Here is a 23707-nt window from a genome sequence, read left to right as displayed (position 1 = left end):
TACAGAAATTTGAGAGGAATTCTTAATTTTTAAAACCTTTATCAAGGTCTAACCAGAGCCACTTCTGCTCAACACAAGGGGCCGAAATCTCATTTTATCATTTCAGTTTAGTCTGTAACAAAAGGTAGCAGAGCCTGGCCTAAGTATTCAGTCAGGTTTTAACATCTTATTCTGAACTGCAGATTATTGTCTCTAAACTATAGTGTTCTGTGTGTCACAAATTTTGTCCTATGCCTTAACATCTGTTAAGTTTCCAGGGTCTGTCAGGTTCAACCCTTGGGGCAAAGAAGAGAGGCATAACTCATTAAGCAGCTGAGTTACTTTCAACTCACTGCACAACTGTTCTGTGCTAAGTGTGAGAGTTTTAAGACTTTTGACTCTTGTGCACGGGAACACAAAGTAGTGGTCTGTCACAAACCATGAAAAGGGCAACACTTACACCAGAAGTACTGAAAACAGCTAAACCCAAGTAGTCAGGAGATACCAGTAAAATGAACTTTATTTTAAAGCTCATTAGATAAGCTTCACAGTAACACTAACAGAATTAGCATTTCCTTCATTTTATGTACCCCACATGAAAAATGTATTGTTTAGCAAGAGATGAAACATAAGTGTTTCTGCATGCTACTAACACATTTCACCATCTTATTATCTGATAAGTGCTTTGGATTGCAATAATCAAAAACTTCAGAACGGAAGGATTTCTTCTGGGAAGCCCTTATGAACGGGACAGACACTGGCTTTTTATTGACATACCCAATTAGATGTCCAGACGAAAGAAAACTACCTTGGCATCTACAAATGCCTACGAAGGTTTCGATTACAACCTTTTGAAGGAGCAGTATATTTCAGAGCAAGAGCTTCTTTTCATCTTTAGTGATGCAAATGGTTAAATACTGCACAGAAGCTTAGTATGAACTCACAATTCCACAGGAATCTGAAAGTTACCAAGGCAATTTTCCTTTTAGGATAGTCATGACCAACACTATTACTGTTCTTCCTCCCATAACACAACATACCCCAGACAAGTCTTAAGAAAAAAATATAAATAGTTCCCAAAACAATGCATTCCCACCCCCACCACATACGACAGCAAAAATATCTTCTGTCATGGGATGAAATAACTTGCTGGAAGTGCAGTGGTTTAGTCCAAGTCCATGCTAATGGTGTTTTGATCACTCGGATGACATTCACCATTCTGTTGAGGCATTTCAGAATTTTTGTCATCATCTCCCATATCTTCAGTTTTATAATCACTCTGTTCATTTAATGGGTTTTCCTCCTTAGGAGAGTCAACTTTTGGTTTTGGTTGTGTCACAACAGGCTCACAGACATTGTTTAGCTCCTAAAAGAAAGGGAAAAGATGTGGTCAAAATATGTATCAAGGACATACCAGCTTCACTAGTGTGAAGAGTCCTGTGCCCAAAACTGTTTGAAACTTGCTTCTGTATTTATTTCCCTGAGTCTGGACTGACAAGTACTTAGTGTACCCTGAAATAAATGAACCAGTCTACTTTCTGAAGTTTGGTGGGCAAAGTTCTTGAACTTAGTATTTTGGATTTCACATGGGTTTTTCAGGACTATTTTGTGCCTACCAGTAACACCAAAAAACAACCTGAGTTTAAGGTGACTGAAAGACATAAAATGTCAATAAGCTGCACAGAATTGTATACAGTATAGTACAGCTCCTCTGCTTTCTACTGAATCTCCTTCTGTCCATACATTCTAACTACCTTTTAGAGAACTCTGGAACAGTAAGATGAAATTGGGGGAGGGAGGGGGACAGATATCAGTCTAGCTTTAGCACCAGCCTCTAAAATTAGTTTCTTACTGTACTTACCTGTAGTTTTCCCTTAATTTCACTGGAATGCACAGCCGGATCCTGATCTAAGCTCTTCTTAGCCTGTGCACTCACAGCATTATTCATCCACTCTACCACTTCACTAACACACTTCTCTACTTTCATCATTTCCATTTCATCGATATGGATGTACTTCTCATCCTGTCCAAATACAAACATTTTGTATTAGTTAATAATGTCAAGTTTACTGTCATCAAGTTATGCCAACAAGACTATCCCAGTTATTTACAACTTCTAATCTTGACTGATTTTTCAAAGTAGATGGCAACAAGCCAGATCTTGTTGCAGCAAGACGCAACAAGAAATACAGATGTCATAATAAAGCTTTCTTTGCCCAATAGTCAAACAAGAAACCTAGTTCACAGAGGGAATAAAGGCTTCAAACAGGTCATGCAATGAAATATAACATTAAGAGGGCTGATAAAAAAAACCTGTCCCCTTCCTCCTGGAGAGCCCAAGGTAGTATAGACAGTGCAATTCTGCTGCACACAGGAAGGGAAAGGATCAGAGCTGTTCAACTTTAGCAGCATTCCCTACAATGCCAGCTACACCAATAGCTGATACCAGGAGAAGGACCTACCCAGCAACACAACCTATGATTTTAGCTAAGAATTCTAAATATGGATTCAAGTCTTAAATGTACTACTTTCAATCATGCTAGTTATTTCAAGACTGTAATACTACTGAATGACTTCACAATAATTGTTTCTGATGCAAGTCTCAAACTGGATTAGCATGAGTGTTGTGAACTGCCCTATTAAAGCTCATTAAGTTGAAACCTAAAGAGTAAATTTTCAAAGGCAGGAATGCTTACCAAGAAAGTAATCTTCAAGTACCAATACAAAAAAAAAACCCCACCAAACACCCATATATATCAAAGCTGAATGTTTTAAGTTTATCCTGAGTAGCTTTTACACTAATGCTTCTCACCATAGCACAATTCTTGTTCCCAACAGAACTGGAAGAGCACACTTCCAAAAAAGATTAGCTTTTAAAAGATCAAGAATCAGACCACAGTCTAACCCTCACTCTTTATAAAAATGTCCTTTTTGGCCTGAAAACATCCAGAAGTACCAAGCAACTGAAGAAATTATATACTGTGAGAGATTTTTTTGAGCACTGGGAAACATTTGCAGTGTTAAATTTGTGACCTATATAACAGTAGATTGCAGCTCATCTGAGAGCGAATTTGAAGCCTCTGCCAGCTGGTGAGCCTGAGTGAAACACTATGTGGTAAAAAGAAAGGTTCTCTGAGGCCACTTACTTTATTCCTGAATTCCCCAGCTATTGTAGCATAATACTGGAGCCTGTGTTCCAATTCTTCTAACAGCTTTGGTCGTTCTTCTGCTTCTTGATAGCGCATTTCAATTGGAGTACCTAATTTCTAGAAAAAGCAATTCCTATGTGTTATGCAATTCATTAATATTCATTAACATTGTTTTGTGTGGTATTCTGGAAATTGTGCAGTTTGGGCATACTACAGACCTACCTTTAAATCCTCTAACTTGTCTACATACACCTGCTTAGCTTCATCCTCACCCTCTTCATACAGCCAGCCTTCTGTCTCTGTTAGGAGTGCAGAGAATCCCTGCAGATCCTACATGTCAATAATTCAACATGTCAAACACCAAAATATGCACCAATTGACTGTGTCTTGCAGTGACAGGACACTGGTAAATATGCAGATTAATTCTTAGACTCCTACATAAAAATTACATTTCTCTACTGCAGCTTTTACCTAAATAAGTCACTTAAACCACACCAGCTTCTGAACTGAGAAACACACAGGCAGCATTTACAACCTTTTGCCCTTGATTAGGCCAGTGCTTGGGGTGCAGCTTTAATTCATGTTTGCTGTTATGAACACAGCAACACCGCTTCCCCTCCTAGTCACCAACTTTATCTGGAAACAAAACTTTACTCCCTTTGTGACAAGATTTATTTTCAGGGATATGTACTATTTTCTAAACCCGAACCTAATTCTGGATCAGTGCCAGCCGTCATTCAAATGAGTTAGTTTTCAGCTATTTCCAGGGTGGCTACGAGAAAGCTTGACCAAGGAATACAAAATAGATATTTGGTATCAGTATTTTCAGAGAAGCTCCAGAAATGATAACTTACCTTTTCACAAACAAACTTTTCGTATGGTCCAGACAACTTGTCCCTGAACTCGTACACATATTCCTCCACTGCATTCTTTGCATCATTTCTTTCTTTCTCCAGTTTATCTTGCATAATCATCTTTCCCTACATAAGCACAGAAAACAATTAAAAAATGCCTATGCTCAAACAGCATGCTACATAGCACAGCTCCTGTAAAATATGGTAATCTTCCAGAGGCCTTGACTCACTTAACTGTTGAAATTCTCATGGGTACACAGTGGACTCACCTGAAGAAATGGGTTGCACTTCTCTAGATTACAACAGCTTGAACCAATCTGTGATGTCATTCCATAGATCAGTGCTCTGATACCATTGCTATAAACAGCACTTCAATCTTTCTGATTAACATCTGTCAGTTATGTGTTAAAGTTGGACTGTGTATTAGCTCACTTAAATTAAGTCCACACTCCAGAGTTACAGTAAAATATCAGAGGTTGCCTTTAAAAAGCAGATCAACGGTTAACAACTGCAATCAAGAAAGCAGTCTAAACCACACTCTAACTCACCTCTGTTTCAATATACATATTGAGGAGATCTTTTCCTAACTGCCAAACCAAGTTAGCTTCAATAGGTAGTTCCACATTCTTCACTTTTATCTTGGGTTTTTTAGCTTCTGGGGGCTGATCACCTTTCTTCTCATTTGTCTGAGTTGGAGAGAAGAAAAAGATCATTTTCCTGACCTCTTCCTGATGAAGTAGCACTATGATGAAAGAAACATTCACAGGAAGAACATGCAGAGATTTTCTGTGTTCTTTCAGAATCTTCAAAATATACATATGAGTCACTTTCAGGGATTCCACCTCCTATTGTAGTCTTCTTACAGCCTATTTCATGGACAGTAAGTACTGAGCTGCAGGAATAACGTTTCTCAGATATATGGTATATTTGCAGGTTTCTCAAAAATGCCTATCTGTAGCTTAGCACTTCACTAGTGATGGTGACAGTGGTAAGACTTTAACCCAACACATTTTTCATCTTATACAGATGAAAGAGCAAACTTCTGGCAATATCATGCAGGCATATGTTTTTCACATAGATTATTTCCTCTTAGGTTTATGAATTCCTGATCCCAACTTCTTTCAGCAGACCGAAGAAGCTTGGCCTCTAACAGCTGTTAAGCAAATTGAAACGTCTGCAACCCAAACAAATTAGCTGTACAACACTGCATAAAGACAGGGAAGTGGTAGATCAAGACTTCTTTCAGGAATTCTTTTGAAAACTCTGTATAAAAATAATCACACAAAGGCATAAAAATTAAAACTGGTTCTGAGAACCAAGTTCCTTCCTTTTTCCTGGAATATGCTACCATTTTAAAAGCCACCATTATAGAGCACAACATTTTCAGAGTTAAAGGGTCACTCACTTTCTTGACATCTGGGATTTTGTTTTCTTCAGAGGGAGGTTCTGATGAAGGGGGAGACTGTGATGCTTGCTGACCATCAGTTTGTACCTGGGACTGCGTTCCAGCCTCACTGTTCTCTTGCTCGATATTTTTCTGAAATGAAAGCCCCGGCACAAAGGACGTAGAAGGCCTATGTTCTTGTTGTATTTAATAAAAGTTATAGGGCACTTCACCTCTGACACACATACTGTACTAAGTGCCCTACAAAGCATTCTGTATATATGCAGAAACACACATGCTTTAACAGATACAGATTAGGTGTCAGTTCAGAAAGACTTGGTGAAAATGCTACCAGTGCCAGGCTTGCCATATAATACTCACGCGTGTGTGTGAGCATGCTAACACTTTCTCACAAGAAGTGGCTTTTAATTTATTGAGTCATAGCTTTTAAGTTTTTTCTCCCCTCAGAATACTATTAAAACACTAAGTACACCATATCAATGCTGCATTATTCCCCAGTTCCCCCCGCCCTTCAATGCTGTAGAACACAATCCAGCTTTCCCTCTCACAAAAAGTTCCAAAAAAACTCTACTAATACAAAGGATTACACACAAATCCTTTCAACACAGAGAACATGGATGACTAATAATCCAAACCAAGTTTTCTCATTTGGAACACTCTGATAACTATGGCAGCTGTAAGAAACCCATCCTCAAGCAACCCACCTGCTGCTATTTGGCACTTCACCCAATAACTGATTTTGAAATCCACACAGTTTTGAGATAGCACAAGTTTTCTCCTGTTCTTATAAAGACTTTGTATTTCCTGACAGCTATACATATCTCAAAATTAACCTCATTTTGCTTCCTTAGAAGGCATTTTTCTTCCAGAGTATGTAACTGCAGAACACACTTTCATCAGTAAGCACGTTCACACAAGAAAGGTCAACTTACATCACTTGAGTTTTCAATAGGCCTCTGGTCCTGAGACTCCACTTCAGTCTCAACACCAACATCTTCACTCTCTTCACTTTTAACTGGTTCTACCATGGATGCAGTGGACACGCTGAAAATGCCATGAGTATTGACACGGACTTTCACTTTGACTTTAGACTTCTCTCCATCTTTTTGGGCTGCCACATTCTGGATAACATACCTACCTAAAAACAAAAGAATTACTACTCACACAGTGGAATTAAATAGGTGATATTACAGAGCCAGTAGAACACCTCCCTTTCTCAGAGGACACATTATGTCAATGTTAAGTGGTATGTCTTTTTAATACAAGCTACTGCCCAACATAGAAACAAACAGTAGTTGTACAAGTGTTCTTTTCAGCTTCTAACGTCCATGTAAATCTGCCATTACCTTTTACCCTAGAGCAGAACGTAATTGTTTTCTAACTCCTGTAATACCCAAAACAAGCATTGTGAAACTAAGAAACAGACAGACAACTAGTTTAACAGTAAATGAATAATCAGATCTCCTTCACATTAAGAGCATACATATTTTTCCTACCTACTACATGGTTATATGTGTATCACCAAAACAGTGACTTGGAGATTACAACGCTTGTATAGTTACAGAGTACAAGTTCACTGATTTCATCACAGGCTGGATACACATGTTCACACACCCTCCCCCCCGACACCCACACACCATTCCTTCATCAATAGATCTGAACAACAAGCATACAAGCTTTTACCTGCTTAGTTCACAGGCTAGAGAATGTAATTCCCCCTCTCTTGTAAATCCAGTAATAGTAGAGTTGTGACCTGTCCTCCCTTTTGGTAGTCTCATCAGAACTACTGACTCACCCATTAGTACTACTAACAGTTCTGTTCTGAGCAGAGTTAATCAATGAGTGAACTGAAACCAGTCTGATTTTCAGTTCTGTTCTTACCAGTTTGTGGAACAGCAGTTAAACACTTTCTCATTTGTTAAAGCTATATAAATTGAACACTCAACAAATCCCACTATCAGTCTTTATGGTAAGAGTTAACAAGAAAGGAAGTCTGCTGTTTCTGTAACTACAAAATACTGTGCTGGTTTCTAAGGCATATGGTATTTGAACTCTGACTCTCAGTGAAACAACCACATAATTTGCTTCAGAGTAGAGAAAGTAACTGATGTTTCCTGTTAGAGTAACAGTTTTTGGTACCTTTGTAGTGCATTATATATTAGCCGAAATATTGGCAAATCAGATGGAGATGTTTTTGTCCTATATATTCTCCCACCCATTTTAAAGAATATTTATAAAGCTTAACTTTAACACTACAATTCTGGTGATACTGTATTTTAAGTGCATTGTTAACCAACAGGACAGCTTATTGTCAAATACTTAACCAAGATTTGTCATTTCTTCTACCACTCTGGAAAAAAAAAGTTGAGCTTTCTAACAAAACCAAGAAATTACTTGACAACTAGTAATAGCTTTATCTTAATTTTATATGCAAACATACAACATTTAACTGCATGATTAGAACTCAAGAGCAATTATTTAATTGGCCTGTCTTTACCATCACAATCTTTTTCTAACTAACCACACTGTATATTCTTTGTGTCAACACTGTCAATGTTGTAATTTGTCAAAAAGGATGAAAGAGCTGCTTATAAATGTTACCTAGACAATTCAAATCAATACTGTAGTCTTGTAGCTGCCACTATTTCAGGCTGCCTTGATTAAAACTCATTCAGCATTACATCAAACACAAAAGTATAGGAAAACACAGCAACAGCTACTCAAAAGGTGTTTTAAGTTTTTTATATGCAGGAGATATTTATTTTTTAAGTATTCCTAGCTTGCTTTAGTGATAAGCAGGAAAAATATAAAAGTTAAGAAGTTATCTTTTGCAGTGATAGCCCCAATTCTAGTCCTGGGCATTTGGCTATAGTTTCCCCCCATTTCTTCACTGGACTGAAGCAACTTTAGAAGCTAGAAAAATTTTAAAAAATCCAAATTCAGTTACCTATGAAATGGGAGAACTGAAAGTTGAGTCCTTCAGACACAAAAACCTAAGTATATACATCATAACCATGCTGTAACACAACAGTTACAGAACTGATTTAAGACCAAACAATGTGAGACACCACCATTTCCAGGACAAATACTTACCAATTCTTGACTCGGGATATGGGACTCCATTAGGATCAGAATAAAAAGCTTCTAGCTCAAATGGACCTTTCCTATAGAAGGTAAGAACCTTGGAGAAAGGTGTTGCATGATTTTTGCTGAAGACCTCATGAACCCTATAATTAAGAGAAAAATATCACTTTTAGCAGAGTATTTGAGCTGAAAGGCTTTGATCTAGGGTCAGAACTCTTCAGAGAAACATCACCATGTTTTGACACATTTACCCTTCTGAACAATTCCAAGAAAGATACCTCACTACTGTACTGCAAAGAAAAAAAAATACTGTTGTCTACTGTAATGGGAAATTGTCCTATTCCACTAATTTTGAGTCTCAGAAGCAAATAAGTTTAGGTGTAGGCGGCAATTCAGTGACAGACTATCAGCAGACCTCCAAAATTTGTTTCCTGCAAAGACATTATTCTGAGCTTGGAATAGCATAATTTAAATCATAATTTGCACCCTTCCTCAGTTAGTCTCAAAAGGCTAATTATAGCCCTGTTAATTCCTTACTCATTTACTTTCTGTGGCTCAGTTGAGAACCCTGACACCAGATTATTATTCATTCCTTGATATGACAGAAAGACAACCAGCTTTATTTTATGTTCTTCCTCTAGGGTCTGTCCGCTATTATGCCAGACTGATCCTAATTTCCAACTAAGTTTTGTCTCCTAACTATGTAAGGATCTCATCTAATAACCCAAATGTGAGAAAATAAGAGCTTCACCTAGAATGTGAACCCATAGGTTGCTCTCAGAAGCATGTGACAGAACAATTAGGTTTTACATCTCCACGGAAGACAGACTGAAAAAGAAAAGGCTGAATTATAAAGAATGAGAAAGGTATGAACAGGTCCCTCTAGAACCTAAAACTTTCCGAAAGTTAAACTAGGACCTCTGTACATCCTAGACAGCAACTGCATTTCCCACAGACGTGGCACAGTTAATAGTAGATAGAGTCTTAGGACACTGCAATTGCAAGAAATTTCTCTTACAAAACCCTAAGAGTTAAATCCTTGCTTCTGTTTTCAGCCAGACAAATGGCATCCATGTAAACTCGTGATATTTACATAGTGCATAATGTTCCTACTAAAACAAGAAACCAGATAGGTGTTAGGAACACCTTGAATTAAAAAAAGCTAGCAAGGAAAGTGGAATCTGGATCCAGCAGTTCTAGTTCATTTTGTATTCCAAAACCTGACAACAGATAAGGGCAATGCAAGACAAGATATTGGTTGTTAACTCATTCAATCACAACTATTTTTTTAATCTTTATTTTTTAACATATGAGGAGTTACAGTTAAAATTTCAACGCATGCCTTTACACAACCTCCACTGTCAACCATCTCTGGTACATGGCCTATGGGTTTTCTGCATCAGAATGCCAAGATCCTAATTTAAATGCAACTGAGAACATTATCCTTGAATTACGAAGGCCAAAAGCTTCACAGAACTGTAGTTTGAGCTACATACCCTTCAGTGTCCTCTGCTTCTGTGTTCCACAACAAAGATATGGGGAATGGTGTAGCATCTGTCACAGAAAACTCTCGCACTTTAAAAGCTGGAGAAAGAATTGCGCACTAAAAAAAACAGACATGCATTAAAGTTGGTTAACTGTTCTACTCCACCTGCCAAGACTGCTAAACATTTTTAACTAAGAATGAACTGTGTTGACTTTACTAAAACAGAGCTAGGCAAAATGCTTGATTTCAATAGAGTATAAGAAAACAGAAATCTCATATAGAAGTGGGACTTTTGGCCTTATTCTTACCGTAGCTTGTGAAAAAAGGTAACAGTCTAAACAAACACCAGGACTGTAAAGAATGGAAGTGCTGCATTACTTAGTCCTAAAAGAAGTGGTTTTATCTTACAGGTCCTGCTTCTTTCCCTGGAGACAACTGATTGCTAGTGATGGAAAGCAATTAGCGAGATAGGGTAAAGAAACAGGTCAAAGAAGAGAGGGTGACTAAGAAAATAGCTAAAGGGAGAAAAGGAAGAAGGTAAAACGAGTGGTTTGCTTGTAAAATATAGTTCACTAGTTGGAAAGTGTAAAAATGTGGAGGGGAAATAGAATAAAAGTCTGTTTCACATTGATGGAAAGTTGGATAACAAAAAAGCAAGTTTTGGGCTCTCCATAGATACTTCTCATACACTTTGTTGATTAAAAATATCTCTTCCCTCAGCTTGACAGCTACTTAAATTTTTCTCTTTAAAGATCCCTAGATCCTGCCCTTTTGAAGACTGAGCTGCTTACAGAATACACCCAACATCAGCACTTCTAGTAAAGTACTGCACCATAAAGGAGTACTCTGAACTTTTTAAACAGCATAGTTCCATAAAAAGACCCAGTGAACATGTATGTTCCCTTGTGTAATTTAAAATGGACCACTTCTATCATTTCTCATAAATTAGCTTGGCTAATTCTTCACAGAAGTGCTCTCAAGCTATGTAACTTCTAAGTTTATCAAGTGTTGCCAGTACTATACCTGCAGAGCACAGCCCCTAGCTATGGCTTCATCTGCATTCAGTGTTGTACTGACATCCTTGCCAAAGAATTTAGCAATCCTCTCTTTGACAGCAGGAATGCGGGTTGCTCCTCCCACAATCTCTACAGCAGTTACATCTTCCACTTTCAGTTGTGTTTGTTCCATTAATGAAAGCAGAGGCATCTCTATCCTTTGCAGCAGGTCAGCACACAGTTCTTCAAATTGTGACCTAAGGAAAGAAACAGAATTAACTAAAGAACGCCTGTCCCACCACTAGGATTTCCTGGTATTCTTGTTTCTAAACCGATGCTGACCAGGTTTGTTAACTACACTGCAAAGAGACTTAAAGCCAAGGCCCTGTGAGTAGGCTGAAGTGACAACCATAGACAAGGTAGCACATGAACAGCTGCTTACAGATTTTCCTATGCTGATATCAATGTAGTTAAATAGGATAAAAGGTATTATTTGGGCAGGTGCTATATATTTGCCTCTCAGCAGAGAGTACAGATAAGAATACAGAAGACATTGATACTTCCTTTACAATGAAAAAATGTTGCCTAAATATTGAAGGGAGGAAAAAAGCCACCCCACCACCCTCTTGACAGTACTTACAGAACTAACAGTGACTGCAAACTAAGTTCTGCCTCTGAGTGTGTGCAAGACAGAGACACACACATTCATTTATACTCAGGCCATAATCAAGTCATGCCCCATAAACACCTTCTCTGTCCTCTGTTTCTCTCAATATCCACAGTACAGTAAGAACAAAGGAACAAAGTTCCAATTGTTGCTATCTTAAGAGTAGTATGGGATTTAGGTTACCTAAAATAAGCAGGAGGCCTAAATATGCAGCCAACCCCCCGCCCCCCGGTCTGGTTTGCATGCATCAGTCCATGGTTTTAAGAATGTGTCATTCTACAAAAAGAATCCAAGCTTCTTATGCATGTATTATTACACTGAAATGTTGCTCAGGTATCTGAACAGTATATTTCACAGCCTTAGTTATTCTAACATTACAAAAATGCCACACCTATTCAGCACTTTTAGCACAGCAAGTTTCTTTCAAACATGGACAGAGACACTTGTTTAAGAAATACAGCCACCAAAGCAACAGCCTGTCTTGTACAAACTCACCTGTTCATTTTTCCAGATACATCAGTATCATTCATGAAACACTCAATATTTAGGGGAATGTCTGTGCTATTTGAACTCATTAGTTTCTTCAGCTTCTCACATTCCTGATACAGACGAAGAAGAGCTCGAACTTTTGCTTTTGGATCCAGTTTGTACTTTGATTTTATTTCTGCACAAAAGTAATCTACTAGCTTTCCATCAAAGTTCCTTCCACCTAGGAAAGGGTCAAATGCTGTGCCAAGTACCTGGTTTGAAAGAACACAATTATTCAGTCTTACACTCAGTAAAGATCAAATGGAATAGCAGTCTTCCAATATCAGCAAGTCTTTTCTTCAAAAAAGGCTGGAGACAAGTCAGCCTATCTTCCAATGCACAGGCCTAAGTACTTCAATCAGCCAAAAATTGCTCTTCACTATTCAATTCACATCAGACAAAAAATTGCTCTTAACTTTCACAGTGGAAGTGAAACTACATAACTAGGTGACAATCCTAAGCATTCACAATTTTAATCCATACACACAATCATTTAGATAAAACAAACTAAGCGATAGCAGTTGTATTATATATCTTATATTGGTCTAACACAGAAAATTTACAGCCTCTATTTGAAACTATCCTAATGAAATTAAGGACACTGATAAAAATCTTCACCTTTTGACTCACTGCCACTTCCCATGCATTAAATTATTTCAGAATTTTAAAAATAAGCCAGATTCACAGGCTATTCGATTCATGTCTGATCAACCTTTTTATTTTCATTTAATCTTACTACCTTTAGTTTACTCTTGTTGAATGCACAGGCAGATACTTGAAATGCAGAATGTCCCATATCAACAAACACAACTATCCGTGGCTTCTCTTCAGGAGCTGGAAGGTCTTGTTTATAAATTCCATAATTCAGAGCCACTGCAAAAATAAAGTGTCATATTATCAATTCACTCTCTAGTGATTCTCCAATTGCATGCCATCACATCCCTGTGAATATTAAGCTGCAGGATCAAGAGCAGCAAGACAAATCAAGACATACATCTATGCAAGGTCTTACCTACATGAAACCTTTATTCTATTAATAGATGCTGTAGGATCCAAGAAGCAAAACATCCTCCCTCCGTCATGTATATGCTCTCTAAGTGTTTAAGCACACAAAACTAAGAAGCAACAACCCTGTTCAGGGATTTTGTACTTTGGTCTGTTTATTAAGAACTCATTTTTTTGCTTTGCATAGTAATCAAAAGCACAGAGCATCTTTATGACAAAACCCAAACCCAGTTTTGTATTTACAAGGAGTATCTCCCAGGCATGAAGGCTTTGTCTGAGAATAGTGTAAATGGTCAGCAGAGGCTGCAAAAGGGAATAATCTCAGTCTATATAGAGTATCAGGCAGGGACAGTTTGTGAAGTGCATCGAAAGTGTAGAACAGAAGCCAGTGGGGCATGTAAACACAGAATGATGAAGTCAAAGGAGACAACACAGTTTTGCAGCAGCCTTCATTCTGGATGGGTAGCAGTGTCAAAGCTAGGCAAGATGCTGATACCGTAATTGAAGATAAATAAAATCCCAGAGAGTCTTGGCTACATGGTTACATAGCAAAGGCTGAGATTTTGGCATGAGATAGAACATGCAAGAACGTACATTTGCATATGATGAAAAAATCCCAAGATGAAGATAACAGCCAGGATACTAGACAGATTATCAGGCAAGAGAATTAGAGCATTAGAGAAGGTGGTAAGGAAGGCTAGGAATATGTGCTCTGAAGAACAATGTTTTATAGTCACACTGACATTCTCTCACTTTGAGAGAAAGGGACACCGACTCCCTCTCCCACATCAAAAGCAGAAGTTCCAGACCATCTGAAACAAGGACAGCCAAGTTTTCCAGTGACCAGAAACTTGAGATTTATGGATTCTGGTATCTAATGAAGTTCCCCTGCAGCTGGTGCACTCACTCTCATCTGTGTGGATTCTTTGGGGTCTATAAAAACCCAATAACAGCACTCAATCCCTCCCACAAGCAGTCATTAAGAGGTGGTTAATTAAAACAAAAAACTCTATTTCACAAAATGTATCTGTGATATCCTTGAGATCTAGGTTTGACTGAAATAGTGTATTGATGTGTTCATTCACATAACATTTGTATTTGAACAGACTGAACACATTGGCCTTGTTTCCAAGCTAAAAATAAATCTATGAACAAAACTTGATAAATCACAACAGAATTTGCCTTGTTTAAGAAAACCTAAACCATTATTTTTCTTTTCTGCACTACACCTCAGGACCCCTTCCCCAAAGATACAGTAAAAGGTTCTTACATTTAAAATATTAGGAAAACTTGGGTAGTACTTATCAGGCCTTGCAAGGTAAAGAAAACAAAATTAGAAATGCTATGTGCTACACAGTAAACAAAGGCTGCTGGTCTGCTAAGGGGATGAAAGAGCTATCTGCTTTTCTGGGGACTGTTCATCCAATGACAAAGCTTCCAAAGATCCTTGCTAAAAAGTCCTGAAAAGCTCTCAAGGTTCTTGCATGGCCAAAGACTGGCCTGATACGTTTTGCCATACAAAAAGGAAGTGACAGTGCCTTTTTTGGCAAGGCCTTTAGTTGGCTTCTATCACCCCATCATGAGAGGATATCTCTGAATTGGGTGTGAAGGATTACTTTTGCTTTGATACAGAAGGGGGTTGAAGAGGCACTCTTTTTTGACTGTTAAGGTTGGAAAACACTTTTTTTTGAGTGCTAACCTAACTTTTTTTCTTTCTGATACAGTTTCTTCATAAATATTTTGAAAATGGAATTTGAAGGTTAAAAATAGAGGGTTGGATATTTATACTTCCTCCTCCTCTCTCCACAGTCACCCTAAAGATGTACAAGCCTTGTAACTCAGAAGAACCCAGGCACATGGGACAGTGTACCTACTGTGGGGTCCACACTCACCCAGTTTAAGAATTCACACTACCACACCTTCTCTGTAGCACTCTGCCATATAAACAAAGAATTAAGCTAAAGCTAGATGACAGAAACATGCACCTATGGCTTTTGCAATGATACTGTCAGATTTGCTCTTCATTAGGTGCAAATACATAGTGTTCAATGTAAAGATCATAATACTAATGGAACAGCTACGTTTACTAGAAATCCTATACATTACCATGTAGATACTCATCTGAAACTGATTCTGGAAAAACATTTTAAGATATCACTCCATCAATGCATATTTAAGACTGCTTTACTCCTTTAAAAAAATAAAATAAAATATAAAATTCAAAAGCATGAATCCAGCCGGTGTACACTAAACATGCTCACGTGGAACATTCTCCCAAAGTAAACTCTTCCCTACTTATCTAACTAGTAATTACCTTCTGGTACAGACCTCTACTCCCCAACCCTTCCCCCATGAAATAAGTACTAATTATTATGTCATTTAAAAAACGTGGAACAAATGCTCTCAAACACAAACAGAAAAATGCAGGAAGACAGGGTAACAGTGTTTGTTCTAAGAAAGACCAAATAAACTCTTCGTTCTACCAATGTGTTTTTAGAGTTCCAAACAGATTAGCAAAGGAGATAGTACTCAGGGAGATAACTATCACTAAATCTTCATCTCTTCTACCCCTTCACACAGAAGACATTAAAATGAAAGACTGCAGATCAAGAGAAGAGCAACAAGTTTTTAGAACATTTATGTCTCATGTCTGATTTTTCAAGTCAGCCCTGTTTCTTAGAGTAACTAAATTCACCCTCTATCACACCTTTCACTTGCAGAAACTGCTGTTTTAGTCTACTTACCTGCTGTCATGTCATTCATTAATCTAAGACAATTTAGTCCAACAATCTGAGCTGCATCCAGAAGGGACCTCCTTTCAGCATCCGTGAAAAATGATGGAACCTGAAGAAAGCAGGTGAGAATGGGAATTTATATCCAGACAATAAGACACTATTTGAAATCACACTATTTGAAAGTATTAATTTAAAAATGGTACCTATTCTTCCTCTTTGAGAAAGACACTTGCTCACTGCAAGTCTTCTAACATGCAACTACTGTACTGAATCAAGGTTTCAAACATTCTGTTCAATCAAGCCAAGATGGAATTAAACAAGCATCAGCTACCTTACATGAGCACACACTAGCAAGAAACAAATGAGCTATTTGTATACAAACGCTAGGAACCTTAGTTATTGGTGCAAAATATGGAACTGGGTATTATGGAGACAGAGACATGGAATAACCTTAATCAGAATTAGTAGATGTACTCCTGTCCAATAAAGAGCAAAAAAAAGGTACAGCAATATTATAGATGTGAGAGATGCAAAGAAATAAACGATAACGAATAAAGAGAATCTGTTTTTATCCAAAATTACTTTGGGCAAGAAGTGGTAAGAGATTCTGAAGGAATATGTTGTTGAAAATTTGTTACAGATCTCTAGCATTGGTGTTAGACAGTGAGCTCTGATGTCCTCAGGGACAGAAATTACATCATAAGGCGACACTAACTTTCCAGGTATCGACTGGAAAACAAACTCTTCTAATAACAGAACTAAATATACCTAGATGTAATGTGAGACAGACTTGTTCAGAGTCATTGAGAACACGGAGACAGATGTTATTTTATACTCAGGCTTTGCAATGGAATGACTGTTCTTATCTGAGGTCATTTTCTGTGCAGTCATAAATTGAAAAAAGTTAACTGACTGAGAGGACGAACATAAACAGGACAGAAACTAAGGTTCTCAGCAGCCAGAGGGCAAACTGTGATAAACAAAGGTGTCTTTAATGAATAATTAGTGCACTTAGTCATGGAAACAAGATGCAGCAGAAGGGTATATACCTGGATCCCAGAAGCGTTCTGGGTTCAAAAGTTCAGACATCTCCAAAAGAATGAATTCATGAAGTGGGTCAGGGTCTGGAATATGGAAGCAGCCCTGAAATGTCTCTGAAGCCAAAAGTTCTAAAGCTAGTTAGGAATAATCCCTTTGTAAGTGCTTATGCAGTGTTCTTTTTCACTCTACACGAATAGAAACAAAATGCCCTCAATAGCTGAAGTTAAAAGACATAATGTTCCTGTGCACTACAATTACTTACAGAAATAACACAGTCTGTTACTGGCTTTTTCAGGTTGCTCTCTGCAGTCTCCTTTAATTTAGTCAATAACATGGCTGATATCTGTTCCACACTGAAGATGTGCTCCTCATCCATGTACATGACCTGGATAGAAGAAATAGGTAAAATAATTCCATTATTTCAACTGAAGGAAAAATTACTTACATTTAATGTTTTTTAATACACTGGTGATTAATACTCTCTCAATCATGACATGCTTAATCATTTCATTATAGAACTTCACTTTACAATTTAATTTTCCAGTTCAGTATCTACAAAGCAATAATTCCATTTTCACAGACTTAACACATCAATAACTGTATCAACTCTATAAATGAAGTGGCTAGGAAGTGATTTAAAAAGTGACACAAGTCTAAAATGTGACTAAAGCTAGACATGGTCACACAGCATTATGCCAAAAAAGTAAAAGTAGCCATCAACTTTCAAACTGTTGCCAACTGCAAAAGAGTCCAGAATTACTTGCTGACTATTTTCCCCCTAACGTTTTTATGCTTCTGCTCAAATATGTGAAGAGTCTCCAAAAGAATGAACTGTGCAACAATAGTTCACCTATGCACATAAAACAACTAAAAACTTAAGATGAAGCTCGGCAAAAGGTTTATTTGTTGCTCCTTTACCAAGAAATTATTCTTGAGCCACCATTTTCCCGTGCAATAGAATAAATGGCAATGATGAAGTGAAAACAGCACCCACCTTTTATTCACATTGTCCAATTTGGGGAAAAATTAAACATTTCAGTTTTAATAGAAAAATTGTTCTCAAAACATCCCAGTCTTACTGAATGTTACTTACTAAACCAATTCTTAAAACTTTTAAATGACAGTTAAATAGAAAAAACCCACTAATTTGTTCTCCAAACAGCCTGAGAACAAATGAGAAATACAAAGTAGCACTGTTCTCCCAATACTACACTTTCTCATACAGTAAGACTCCTACACACACTGTAATTAAAAGAAAACATTAATTTGTCTGAATTTATCCGTTAAATTTCACAAGTCACAAATATAATCAAAAAAATCATCTCCTCTTTTGTAATGCTTAACTACTCTTCAAGTCAGAATCCTTTCTAATGAATAATCTCTTCTGTAATCTAATTATTACCTACACCTGATCTATACTGAAGTTCTGAGGCACCAGTTCAAGGTATGGAGAAAAGCAGGAAACTAAACGCAGAGCCGCAAGCTAGGGTCTTCATTAGTGAAGCACCAGCATCCGTTATGCCAGCAAGGCTTCATGATCAGTATTTTTATATACTTCTGTAAATGAATACAAAGTTATTAACTGCAGGTATTCTAGGAAAAGCTGACATTGTATCAGCAAACCCCATGAAATGTAAGCAAGAGACAAACCTGCAATGTGGTGCGAACTGGTTTTGAACATCTGTTGAAAGTAGCTTATACTGGGCAGTTCACTAAAGACAAGCATGTCACTCATTTATAGCAATTATTCTAAAGAGTTCCTACTACTTTATAAAGAATTTGTAACCTTGTAATTAAGACTGTTGCAACGCATTCCACACAAGAGTGACAGAAAGGTTAATCCTTTGAAATAAAACCATATGACCTCGTAGTTATCTTAACAGTTTTTCTGGTATGTTTGAGCTGGATGTGCAATTTGCCAACAGGGAAGATCACATTTCAGCAATTACTTGCAAATGAACCTTAATTTGATAGTTAACATCCACTATTTAAAGATGAAGCTGTCTATTAATACAAGAGCTCTACTTAACTGAAAGGTTAAAAGAAAACCTTTAGGGTAATTCAGTTATTTTCATGACTAGGTGCTGCAATGTAAACTTATACATTTAGCTATAAAACCCAGAAAGATACACCATAAGTTTACCTTTACTCCAACTCCACCATTCTTCATAGGAACCAAATCATAGCTCAACTTTTCTTTTTCCTTCTGAACAAAAGAATCATTAAATGCACGGCCATGGAATCTCTTGAAGTTCGATACCGTGTTGTGGGCATGAGTAATTTGCTGTAAAGAAAGACAGGATATTTAGAAACCCACTCTTGATTGATCTGCAATGCTCAGTGCTGTTCTGTATGTCCCCAAGCATCAGTCAGGTTTTAAGACAACTGCTCACTCGTCACATCTGTTTCTGTAATACCTCTAATTACTATCTGGTACTTTATATCAGTTCATTACTCCAGAAGATTATATGAGTCAGGGACATAGATACTTACAGACCATTATATTTTAAGCATTCTAAGGATTATAAAAGTATCGCCAAAATCTTGAAGCAATAACGTGAGCAATAACAGGAACTATAGTGCCCAGTACTTTAGTCAGCTAATTTAGACAGAATTCAAACAAAGATAGGAGCCAGCTTCACAAGTAGTTGCATGCTTGTAAACTGGCACTCCAATCCCAGCCACCTCACCTCCAGCTGTTCACTTTAAACCCCATTACATTAAGTGCAACAACTGTTTTCACAGCTACTAAGTTTCAAGCTGGTAAGTCTCCCCATTCATTTCAGTACTTACTTTTTTTCCAGAGCTACTTTTAACCCACGTCATTTCCCTGTTCATGTTCACTTATCAGCCACACAAAATCTTCCTCCAGAACAGAAAAAGTTACACAACTAGACCGGCCTAAAAGAGATACTGCAAGTATCTCAGAGTAGAATGAATCCTATTCTATTGGAGAGAAACCACAGAAGTGCATTGTTCTCTCCAGAATAGATTTAAGCAGGCACCAACAGACTGCATGATACTAACTCAAATGACAAGCATACTGAGGAAGATTTCTAGCATTCACTACCCTCAAAGGAAATCATCAGTTTCTTATTGTATGCAAAATTTTCCATCATGGATTTGAAGAACTTGAGCTACATCTTACACTAGAAAACTATGCAACTATGACAGTTCTCCAACAGAAAAGCTCCCTGACAAAGAAGTAGGCCATATTAAACAGTAACTTTCATAAAGCTCTGTGTGTGGAGAGAAAGATGTCACACCCAAATTCCCCACTGGGAATCACTCTTGGTTTATTCTAAATCGCCAGACAGGGCTCAGTAATTATTAGTAAGACCATGAGTTAGTACAGTCCAAAAATCATGCCAGGAACTATTCTAGTACTTTAATGCAATAGAGTATTTAGGTTCCTGTGTCCAAGATCGTTTCCCGACATGGTCTCATTTATTTGTACAGCCATAACTTCAGAGTACTTGAATGCTACGTAATTCACAGCTGTACTGCTGAAGAACGTAGAAGCAAAAATTATTACCATGCAGTGGGCAGAGAAGCACAAACGCTCTGGTAGCTTTATAGCCTAATTTAGAATTAACCTCAGAGCCTTTTCTAAAGGAACAATCTTAAGATATTTTTAGAGTAATTGTATGCCATTAGGTCTGTAGCATGTTTTAATATCTTCCTGCTTAGTCACAATTAAGAAAGCTGAGAATTATGGTCTGTTAACTAACACACTGCTCTCATCTCCAGTGCTACTAGACTTACCTAAAAGAAACGCGAAGTCTCCGAAAATTCCTTTCAACAGCAGCTCAAGTGTTAAAGATAGCACTTCTGAGTATTATGTGCTCTCACACACATTATCATGTTGTTGAAGTCACCAGCCAAAACCTTTTTTTTTTAATTTTGTTTTGGGGGGGTGGTGGCGGTGTTATTTTTGCTTGGGGGTTTTTGGGGTTTTTTTTTGATTTTTCTAAACTAAGAAACTAATGCGAATGGAAGGGATCATTTTACTCCTTGATTTAAGTAGCTACTACACCCTAGGACACTGAAAATATAATTCAGTTGTCCATGTCAAGAAACTTCTACATTTACAAAAGAAACCCAATTTACACCTCAGGTAGTCAGCCAAACTGGACCACTTACAGCAAGAGAAATAAAATGATAAAAGATTTCAGAGCATTTAAGCATCACATTATTTTCTTCCAGCAAAAATACTTAGTTTCAACTGCTACAACAACCAAACATGAAGGATTCAATATAGTAACATACTATAAATGTTATTCTGAAGGCAACTAAAGTCACAGGTGTTCATCACTGCAAATATATGCTTTTAAATGTAATTCAAGAGACAGAATCTACTTCACTTCCAGCTTACTTCACATTTTCAAGAACGTTTACTAACACATGTGAGACTACATAGGATTCAGATCACTTGCTGTTTTGAGTAACAACTCATTTCTGCACACTGATAATCATACCAGTTTCTGACTTGAAACAGTGGAAGCAGTCAAATAAACAGAAGCAATGCTAAAATGAAATTTAAGGAAAAAACACAAACATATGTACTTTATTACTCCAACTGTTAGCCTGTAACTGAAAGTGTATGTGTGTTTGTGAACATGTAACCTATTTGTATCGCCTTGGCTGTTCAAAATTAAGAGGGGAGCTATTACAGTAAGAAAAAAAAGTCTTCTTTAGTGCTCTCTCCATGGAAACCCACTGCAGTCCTTTTACTACATGGGAGATCCGCACAGGCCAGCGGAGGCTGCACGCTTGGTCTCCACCAGCACCAGTTATGTAACAACCTACAACACAATAATTCCAAGATTTGTCAAAATTAAGCTCTCCTTCTAAGTTGAAAAATACTACTTTAACAAAGAAAACATTCAATCTTTCAGAGCACTTCAATAAAAAAAAAACAAAACCAAACAAAAATCACAGGCATTTATCTTTCGGTGAAACCAAAGTAGTAAGGTACCTAAAAAGCTTTAAGAATCTGAGCCAAGACTCTCCCTTTACATCTAATTTTAAGAAACTCTACACAGCATTTAAATTGTTTTCCTTCAAGTGCAAGGAAAATTCTATATGCAACCATTAGGAAAAGAAACCCCATGACCTAAAGTTGTCAGAAAAAGAACATGTTCAACTGGAAAGCATTACAATTAATGAAAGAGAGAGCAGTAACGTTCTAACAAAAACATCCTGCATTTCTCTGAAGCAAGCACGGCAGCACAGTGCAGCATTTCTAAAATAAAAGGCTTAACAAGGAAAATGAAGTTGCTCGGTTTTAACTACAGCGAGCCAACTCTTTACACCCACTGGTACCTGAACAGTTTGCACTGGCCGATTTACTGTTATGCACAAACGCCAGGAAATGACCTACCTGGTTTTTAGCCGAGACACCAATAGCTCTGTTTTTGGATCCAAACGAAACCACCGATCTGAAAAGCACAACGGGCTAATTAACTCAGTATTGACAATAAACCCGACCAAGGACTGTCACAGATTCATCTTCTACAACTGCAAATAGAACACCAAAGTCCTTCTGTTGAAGTGCCATTCTTCCAGCTTGCGGTAAAACACTGCAATAAGACTCTCATCCATCTTAAAGTCTTGGCTCGAATCCAGGACTTCTCAGGATGGTTTATCCGAACAGCTAAACACGGTAATTACAATTACGAGCTCGCATCCAGACTACATCCCACCCATCTGTGTTCAGCTTCTCATAAGTTTACAACTAACTCCTGCTTTGAGCCGGAGGCTTTCTAACCTGACTCCAGGCTAAAGAACAGCAGCCCTGGGGCAGTTACAAGAGTCCCCCCGACGGCAGAGAACGCGTGAGCCTCTGTGGTGTCCCCATGTTCCATTTAAAGCAGGCTGCCCTGACAGGGGTTCACCCCGCAGCCGCCGGTTTCCCAGCCTGCCGCACCATTAGCCGAGAAGCTCCCCGCCGCGGGCCGGCCTCCATTTCCAGCCGGTGCCCCGAGGACACGCTCCGGCCCCGTCTCGAGTGGGGGGGACACAGGAACACACAGGGGCACGCAGCAGAACACCGCCCGGCCCCGCGCCTCGCCGCCCTCGCACATCTGCCCTCCGCGCCCCCCCCCCCCCCGCGGCAGCCTCCCGGGAGCCCGTGAGGAGGCGGCGAGTGCCGGGGGCCGCGCAGGCCCCACACAGCGACACCCCCCACCCCCCCGAAGCTTGCAGCGCGGGCCCCCCGCCAGCCATGGACCGCCCCCCCGCCTGTGCGGGACCCCGGCGCTCCTCACTCACGGCGTGCACCGGTCGCTGAACTCGTTGGCGACGGTCTCGATGCCGCCGGCCCGCGCCACGGCGATGTAGCAGCTCTGGAAGCCCAGGTCAAAGCCCACCACGGCCATGGCCGCCCCGCCGCCGGGGGGAGGCCCCCGCCCTGCCCCGGCCCGGCCGCTCCCGGCACTGCAGCCGCCGGTCCCGGTACCGCGCGCGTGGCGGCTCCGTGCGCAGGCGGGAGGGGAGGGGAGGGGAAAGGAGAGGAGCCGGCACCGCCGCTTTAAATATGACAATGAGACGAAGTTTCCAGAAACTGCGACAACCACTCACCGGCTCCACGTGCGGCTTCCGCTTCCGCCTTCGGCGGCGTTCTCGAACAATTCCTGCCAATCAGCGGCGCCGGGGCCGGGTGACGCAGAACGTTCCCATGGCGACCGCGGACGCCGCCGACCCCGCGAGGGGAGGAGGCGGGGCGGGGCGGAGGCGGGGCGGGGCTGCGCCGGCCAGTGTCAGGGCCGGCGAGGCGG

General features: G+C 39.1%; 1 protein-coding gene across 2 annotated transcripts; it reads right to left on the bottom strand.

The window, feature by feature from the left end:
- Window positions 1-481: 481 nt before the first annotated feature.
- HSPH1 (heat shock protein family H (Hsp110) member 1) lies at window positions 482-23438 on the bottom strand. 2 transcript variants are annotated; one of them, XM_074859870.1, is made up of 19 exons: window positions 23202-23219; window positions 22312-22369; window positions 20694-21733; window positions 19072-19212; window positions 17191-17313; window positions 15897-15996; window positions 12887-13020; window positions 12115-12359; window positions 10981-11209; window positions 9968-10074; window positions 8481-8614; window positions 6320-6525; window positions 5388-5519; window positions 4531-4668; window positions 3983-4108; window positions 3351-3458; window positions 3126-3245; window positions 1841-2002; window positions 482-1345 (listed from the first exon to the last, which is right to left on the bottom strand). In XM_074859870.1, the coding sequence occupies exons 4-19, from the start codon at window positions 19096-19098 to the stop codon at window positions 1145-1147; spliced, it is 2292 nt and encodes a 763-aa protein (XP_074715971.1). In that variant the 5' UTR covers window positions 19099-19212; window positions 20694-21733; window positions 22312-22369; window positions 23202-23219; the 3' UTR covers window positions 482-1144. The 2 variants fall into 2 exon arrangements, with proteins under 2 accessions (XP_074715971.1, XP_074715970.1); XM_074859869.1 differs by lacking the exon at window positions 20694-21733 and having other exon boundaries at window positions 23202-23438.
- Between the last annotated feature and the right edge of the window lie 269 nt (window positions 23439-23707).

The sequence above is a fragment of the Strix uralensis genome, chromosome 2 (genome assembly GCF_047716275.1).
Source record: "Strix uralensis isolate ZFMK-TIS-50842 chromosome 2, bStrUra1, whole genome shotgun sequence".
Taxonomy (NCBI): domain Eukaryota; kingdom Metazoa; phylum Chordata; class Aves; order Strigiformes; family Strigidae; genus Strix; species Strix uralensis.
The sequence above is the reverse complement of the archived record's forward strand: the minus strand, read 5'-3'. Positions and strand labels throughout refer to the sequence as shown.